Raw genomic sequence first — 7,061 nt, 5'->3', positions numbered from 1 at the left:
ACCTCCCAAACCCCCAGGAACCCCCAAACTCCCCCAGACTCCCCTGGGAGCCCCCAGACCCAGCAGAGCCCTCGAATCCCACAGGATCCCAAACCCCTCTGGCTGCCCCCTCCCCCCAGAGCCCCCCAAACCTGGGGTGCCCCCCCCCGGGTACCCCCCAGCCCCACCTGTGCTCCAGGGGCTCCAGCATGGCCCCCCCCCCTCTGAGCAGCCTCAGGGCCACCTCGGCCGCCTTGTGCTTCGCCGCCTTCTTGCTGGGCCCCTGCCCTGGGGGACAGCGGGGCTCAGGGACACCGGGGACAGCCAGGGGACACCGGGGGCAGCGGGGCTCAGGGACACCGGGGACAGCCAGGGGACACCGGGGACACCGGGGGCAGCGGGGCTCAGGGACACCGGGGACAGCCAGGGGACACCGGGGACACCGGGGACAGCGGGGACAGCGGGACCCCCAGCAGCACCCAGGGCTGGGACCCCCCAGCTTCCCCCTCGGTGTCCCCATCCCAAAGCCCCTGGGAGCAAAGAGGGGTTTGGGGACAGGGCCTGGGGTCCCACGGTGCAGGGGACGTCCCTGAGGGGGCAGGAGGGGCAGGGAGGGGACAGGAGGGGCAGGGTGGCTCTGGAGACTCCCTGGGGTCCCGGGGGTCAGTGATGTCCCCGAGGGGACAGCAGGGACAGGGAGGGGACAGGAGGGGCAGGACGTGCCAGGGCAGTTGTGGGGGCTCCCAGAGGGGTCAGGGGTCGGTGATGGCCCCGAGGGGACAGCAGGGACAGGGTGGCCCAGGGTGGCTCTGGGGTCCCCGGGGTCCCACCGGTGCAGCTGATGTCCCCGAGGGTGACGCGGAAGGTGAAGTTGGGCTGGTGGGCCTGGCCCTCGGCCTTGAGCAGGTCGTAGCCCGGGGTGCGGCCTAGGCGCGTGCCATACTCCTGCAGCAGGCTGATGGGCGTCTTCCCGGGGCTGGCGGCCACCATCTGCTCCAGGCTGCGACAGGGACACGCTGCGGCCACCGCCAGGGGACACGGACAGGGACAGGGACAGGGCAGGGACAGGGGGACAGGGACAGGGGGACAGGGACACGCTGCAGCCACCGCCAGGGGACACGGGGACAGGGACAGGGCAGGGACAGGGACATGGGGACAGGGACACGCTGCAGCCACGGGACAGGGACAGGGACAGGGGGACAGGGCCAGGGGGACAGGGACACGCTGCAGCCACCACCAGGGGACACGGGACAGGGGGACAGGGACAGGGGGACAGGGACATGGGGACAGGGACACGGACACGCTGCAGCCACCGGGACAGGGACAGGGCAGGGACATGGGGACAGGGACAGGGACACGGCCGGAGCCACCAGGGCATGGGGACAGGGGCACAGCTGGCACCCACAGGGGCACAGGAGTGTGGGGACACAGGGACACGGGTGGCAGCGCCACAGGGCATTAGGACACGAGGACGGGGGTGGCACTGCTGGGGACACACAGGAAGGGGCGGCACAGGGACGGGGTGGCACTGCCACCGAGCGTGGGGACACGGGGTGGCACCGGTGCGCGACGTGGTCACACGGGGACAGGGATGGAGCCCCGGCACAGCGCGGGGACAGCGGTGGCACTGCCCGCTGGGGACACGGGGACAGGGTGGCAGTGCCACACGGGTGGGGACAGGGTGGCAGTGCCACACGGGTGGGGACACGGGGACAGGGTGGCAGTGCCAGATGAGCACACGAGTGGCACGGCCGGGGCCACGGGCAGGGGATGCCACCGGCTCGGGCGCGGGGACAGCGCTGTCCCCGTCCCCGTCCCTGTCCCCCTCGGGGACAGTGGGGATAATGGGGACAGTGGGGACGGGGGGGACACTGGGGACATGTAGGGCAGTGGGGACAGCGGGGACAGGGCGGCACAGGTGGCACTGGTCAGACTGGGAGCGCTGGGGACGGAGGGACACGGGCACTGGGAATGCTGGAATAAAACTGGGAGCGCTGGGACCCCGCACCGGGAGCTCTGGGCCGGCCCCGGTTCCCCGGTTCCCCGGTGCCGCCGGGCCGGGCGGTGCCGGTGCCGGTACCGGCGGGGGCACGGGGCAGCGCTCCCGATGCGGGGCCGGCCCCTCCGGTACCGGGGCTGCCCCCGGGCAGTGTCGGGTCCCGGTGCGGAGCCGCAGCGCTCCCGGTGCGGGGCCGGTCCCCGCCGGTGCCGTATCGGGGTCCCGGTGCCGGTGTCTCCGGTGCGGCGGTTCCGCTGCGGAGCCGGCATCCCGGTGCGGTACCGGGGGTTCCCGGGGGTCCCGGGGCGCCGGCGGGGGGTGCCGGTGCCCGTGCCGGTCTCTCCGGTGCGCGGGGCGGGGCCGGGGCGGGGCCGTTCCCCGACCCCCCCCGGGTCGCGCCCCCGCTCCTGCCTCAGTTTCCCCGGGGTGGGGAGGGGGGGAGGCTCCATCCCTTACCGGGATGACGTCACCGAGTGACGTGATGTCACCGCGGGGGGACACACGCGACACCTGGCGGGGCGGGTCGCGGCCCCCTCCCCCGCGGGTCCCCCGGGGTGACGCGCAGCCCCTCCCCCGCCCCCGGCCCCCCCAGTTCCACTGATGACATCACCGCCGGCCGCGCTGTTGCCATGGCAACCGTCCCCCGCCCCGGCGACCCCTCGTGCCTCAGTTTACCCCGCGCCGCTCGCGCGTGGCCGGGGCTGACCCGGGGCGCGCACCCGGGGGCACTTTGGGGGGGTGTGCGGGGGGGGCACGCACGCGCGTGAAGGGGTCACACGCGTGTCGGGGGTCCCGTGGGGGTCGCACACGGGTGTGGGGCTGAACCCCGTGTTCCGGGTGCCCGGCCCCGCTGGCCGCCCCCCCATCCCGGGGGTTCCCGTTCCCCCAATCCCGGGGCTCCCCGTTCCCGTCCCGGGGGTCCCCGCTGACCGCTGCCCATCGCGGGGGTCGCCGCCCCCAGCCCGCCATGGCCTGCCTGCACGAGACCCGCACTCCGTCGCCGTCGCTGGCGCTGCCGTCGGACGGGACCCCCGAGCAGGAGCTGACCCCCACGCAGTGCGTCCTGCGCGATGTCCTGCCCGCGCCCAGCGCGCCCCCCGAGGCCTGGCCCCGCCGGGGGGGGGCGCGGCCCCCCGAGCTGGTGCCATCCTGGGGGGCTGTGGTGCCATGCTGGGGTCCTGGGGGCTGTGGTGCCATCCTGGGGGGCCGTGGTGCCATGCTGGGGGCCGTGGTGCCATGGTGGGGGCCGTGGTGCCGTGGCCACGGCGGGGGCTGTGCTGCCATCCCGCGGTGCCCGCAGACCCCTGGGAGGTGCCGTTCGAGGAGATCCTGGACCTGCAGTGGGTGGGCAGCGGGGCGCAGGGTGCCGTGTTCCTGGGCCGCTTCCACGGCGAGGAGGTGGCCGTGAAGAAGGTGCGGGACCTCAAGGAGACCGACATCAAACACCTGCGCAAGCTCAAGCACCCCAACATCATCACCTTCAAGTGAGCGGGGCTGCTGGCACCGGGGCACGGGGACGGCATGGGCAAGGGGACAGCACCGGGGCAAGGGGACAGCACCGGGGCACGGGGACAGCATGGAAAGGGGACAGCATGGGCACAGGGGAGCCTGCAGGAATGGGGCATGCACATGGCGTGGGGCATGGAGCATGCTGGAACATGGGCATGGCATGGGCATGGAATGGACACAGCATGGACACGGCATGGACACAGAATGGACACAGCATGGGCATGGCATGGACATGGAATGGACACAGAATGGACATGGCATGGACACGGTATGGACATGGCATGGACACAGTGCCCAGCACGGACACAGCCACAGAGGCCACGGACACGCTGCGGGCCTGGGCACCCCCGGCACGGCACGGACCACGGCGGGCAGGACAGCGAGGGCCGGGCACCGTGCCGGTGTCCTGGCAGCCCTGGCGGCCCCGGCGGGCGCTGAGGTGCCGCTGTGCCCGCAGGGGCGTGTGCACCCAGGCCCCCTGCTACTGCATCATCATGGAGTTCTGCGCCCAGGGGCAGCTCTACGAGGTGCTGCGCGCCGGCCGCAAGGTCACCCCCTCCCTGCTGGTCGACTGGTCCATGGGCATCGCCGGCGGCATGAACTACCTGCACCTGCACAAGATCATCCACCGCGACCTCAAGTCGCCCAAGTGAGCCGGGGACGGGGCTCGGAGCAGCCCGGGTGCCCCCGGGCACGGGCCGTGCATGGGGTGGGGCACGGCGCGGCGGTGCCGGGGGGCCGGTGCCGTGTCCTGGGTGGTGCCCTGTCCCTCCTGGTGCCCTCCTGGTGGTGTGTGCCCATGAGCTGTGTGACCCTGGCAGTGCCACTCCTGGTGGCTTCATGCCCGTGGCAGTGCCGTGCTGATGGTGGTGTCCCCTCGGCAGGACCGCGCTCATGGCATTGCGTGTCCGTGGTGGGGACATTGCGTGCATGGTGGGGCATTGGGTGTCCGTGGTGGGGCCACGTCCTTGGTGGTGTCCCACAGCGGGGCCATGCCATGGCAGCGTTGTGCCCATGGCAGTGCCACGTCCATTTTGGAATCACGTCCATGCTGCTGCCATGTCCCTGCTGGCGTCCCATGGCAGGACAACGCTCATGTTGGTGTTGTCCCATCATACTGGTGTCCCACGCCGGTGCCATGTCCCCGTTGTCCCATTCTGTGTCCATGTCACCGCCGTCCCCTGTCCTCTCCGTGCTGGCTGTCCCCTGCCCGTGTCACCGCTGTCCCCTGCCCGTGCCGGCCGTCCCCGCCGGTGCCGTGCCGTGACCCCGTGGTGCCCGCAGCAGTTGCATGCCCGCGGCGGTGCCGTGCCCGTGCCGTTGGCGTGTCATTGGCGTGGCGCTGAGCGCGTGTCCCCAGCATGCTCATCACCTATGACGACGTGGTGAAGATCTCGGACTTCGGCACCTCCAAGGAGCTCATCGACAAGAGCACCAAGATGTCCTTCGCCGGCACCGTGGCCTGGATGGCCCCCGAGGTCATCCGCAACGAGCCCGTCTCCGAGAAGGTGGACATCTGGTGAGGCTGCGGGGACACCGGGGACACCGCCGGCTGTGCTGGCACTGGGGACACAGCAGGGACAGGCAGGGGACAGGAGACGTGGGACACCAAGGGCATCGGGACACTGGGACTGACAGGGCAGGGCCAGGGGACATCAGGGACCACCGGAGCGGGGGACGCTGGGGACACCACAGCAGGCGGTGCTGAGGGGACAGCAGGAGGCCACCGCGGGTGACAGGGCCGCGGGTGCCCGCAGGTCCTTCGGGGTGGTGCTGTGGGAGCTGCTGACGGGCGAGATCCCCTACAAGGACGTGGACTCGTCGGCCATAATCTGGGGCGTGGGCAGCAACAGCCTGCACCTGCCCGTGCCCTCCAGCTGCCCCGACGGCTTCAAGGTGCTGCTGCGCCAGTGCTGGTGAGTGCCCAGGGGACACCCGAGGGGCGCCCTGGGGACGCTCTGTGGGCACCCGTGGCACAGGGGACCCCGCCACAGAGGGGGCTGTGGGGCCAGCCCGAGGAACCTGCCCCGTGGCCAGGGTAGGGCAGGGGGGACCCCTGGTTGTAGAGGTGCCCCCCGTGTGTCCTGTGTACCCTTCTCTGCCCCTGGTCCCCAAAACCTTCAAGACCCCCCCGGCACCCCCAGCGCTCCTGCCTCCCCCAGAACCCCCTGAGACCTCCCAGCCCCCCCAGGACCCCCCAGCCCCCCTCAGTGCCGTGTCCTCCCCCAGGAACAGCAAACCCCGGAACCGGCCGTCCTTCCGCCAGATCCTGCTGCACCTCGACATCGCCTCGGCCGACGTCCTCTCCACCCCCCAGGAGACCTACTTCAAATCCCAGGTACCCCCCTGCAGCCCAGGACCCCCTTCCTCCGACACCGCAGGGCCCAGCCGGGCAGTGCCCGGCACCGCCGGAGCCCGGGACGTGCAGGGTGACCGGAGCCTGGAGTGACCAGAGCCCGGGGTGGCCGGAGCCTGGGGATGGCCTGAGCCCTGGATGTGTGGGGTGGCCGGAGCCCACAGTGGCCAGAGCCCGGGGTGACCAGAGCCCGGGATGACCAGAGCCCGGGATGACCGGAGCCCGGGATGACCAGAGCCCGGGATGACCAGAGCCCGGGGGTGACCAGAGCCCGGGATGACCGGAGCCTGGGGATGACTGGAGCCCAGGGTGGCCGGAGCCCCGCGTGGCCGGAGCCCGGTGGCAGCGGTGGCACTGTCCCTGTGCCGCAGGCCGAGTGGCGGGAGGAGGTGAAGCTGCACTTCGAGAAGATCAAGTCGGAGGGGACGTGTCTGCACCGGCTGGAGGAGGAGCTGATCAACCGGCGGCGCGAGGAGCTGCGGTGGGGCCGTGCTGGGGGCACTGGGAGCACTGGGAAGGGCCCGGGGGCAGCCAGGGGGGCTGTGGGTCGCTGTCCCTGTCCCTGTCCCCGTCGCCGGGCCGGTTGTGACGGCACGCGTGTCCCCAGGCACGCGCTGGACATCCGGGAGCACTACGAGCGGAAACTGGAGCGCGCCAACAACCTCTACATGGAGCTGAGCGCCCTCATGCTGCAGCTGGAGCTCAAGGAGAAGGAGCTGCTCAGGTGGGTGGGCAGCACCCAGACAGCGCCCCCGGACAGCTGCACCCCAAAATAACACCCCCAAACAGCTGCACCCCCCCAAAACAACATCCCCCAAACAGCTACACCCCAAAAAAATAACAGCTACACCCCCCAAAATAACACCCCCAAACAGCCCCCCTCCCAAAGAACACCCGAAACAGCCCCCCCAGCCCCTCTGCGCCCCTCCCGTGGTCACCCCCTGCCCGTGGCCAGCCCTTTGTCCCCCCGTGGCTGTCCCGGCCCCGCTGGCCGCGGGCAGGGCGCGGGTGCCCACGCGTGGCCCGTGGCAGGCGGGAGCAGGCGCTGGAGAAGCGCTACCCCGGGCTCTTCAAGCCGCGGGTGCCGCGGGGGCTCCTGCACGGCAACGCCGTCGAGACCCTCATCAAGAAGCGCAACGTGCCCCAGAAGCTCTCGCCCCACGGCAAGCGGTGAGCGGGGCTGGGGTCCCTGGGGGGGCACCTCGGGGGGTTTGGGGG

At 71.8% G+C, this 7,061-nt stretch overlaps 2 protein-coding genes across 3 annotated transcripts in view; one reads left to right on the top strand and one right to left on the bottom strand.

The window, feature by feature from the left end:
- TARBP2 (TARBP2 subunit of RISC loading complex) overlaps positions 1 to 1,017 on the bottom strand; it is a 3,470-nt gene extending 2,453 nt beyond the window's left edge. The window contains exons 1-2 of the mRNA XM_039708546.1: positions 810 to 1,017; positions 132 to 267 (exon numbers count right to left, since the gene is read on the bottom strand). Of these exons, the coding sequence (XP_039564480.1) occupies positions 132 to 267; positions 810 to 969 (296 nt within the window). The 5' untranslated portion in view covers positions 970 to 1,017. The remainder of the gene's footprint in view (positions 1 to 131; positions 268 to 809) is intronic.
- A 1,352-nt stretch (positions 1,018 to 2,369) lies between these two features.
- The window catches only part of MAP3K12 (mitogen-activated protein kinase kinase kinase 12), a 7,212-nt gene continuing 2,520 nt past the window's right edge, over positions 2,370 to 7,061 (top strand). Inside the window, exons 1-9 of one of the 2 annotated variants that reach the window (XM_039708528.1) lie at positions 2,370 to 3,129; positions 3,177 to 3,462; positions 3,945 to 4,136; positions 4,848 to 5,006; positions 5,245 to 5,403; positions 5,717 to 5,825; positions 6,215 to 6,324; positions 6,451 to 6,567; positions 6,876 to 7,013. In XM_039708528.1, coding sequence (XP_039564462.1) covers positions 2,946 to 3,129; positions 3,177 to 3,462; positions 3,945 to 4,136; positions 4,848 to 5,006; positions 5,245 to 5,403; positions 5,717 to 5,825; positions 6,215 to 6,324; positions 6,451 to 6,567; positions 6,876 to 7,013 — 1,454 coding nt within the window. In that variant the 5' untranslated portion in view covers positions 2,370 to 2,945. Of the gene's footprint in view, positions 3,130 to 3,176; positions 3,463 to 3,944; positions 4,137 to 4,847; positions 5,007 to 5,244; positions 5,404 to 5,716; positions 5,826 to 6,214; positions 6,325 to 6,450; positions 6,568 to 6,875; positions 7,014 to 7,061 lie in introns of those variants that run through there. The other variant, XM_039708526.1, reaches the window with a different exon arrangement.

The sequence above is a fragment of the Passer montanus genome, unplaced genomic scaffold, assembly GCF_014805655.1.
Source record: "Passer montanus isolate IOZ18808 unplaced genomic scaffold, ASM1480565v1 scaffold204, whole genome shotgun sequence".
In the NCBI taxonomy this organism is placed as follows: Eukaryota; Metazoa; Chordata; class Aves; order Passeriformes; family Passeridae; genus Passer; species Passer montanus.
Note: the sequence above shows the minus strand (reverse complement) of the source record. Positions and strands in the feature narration are given on the sequence as shown.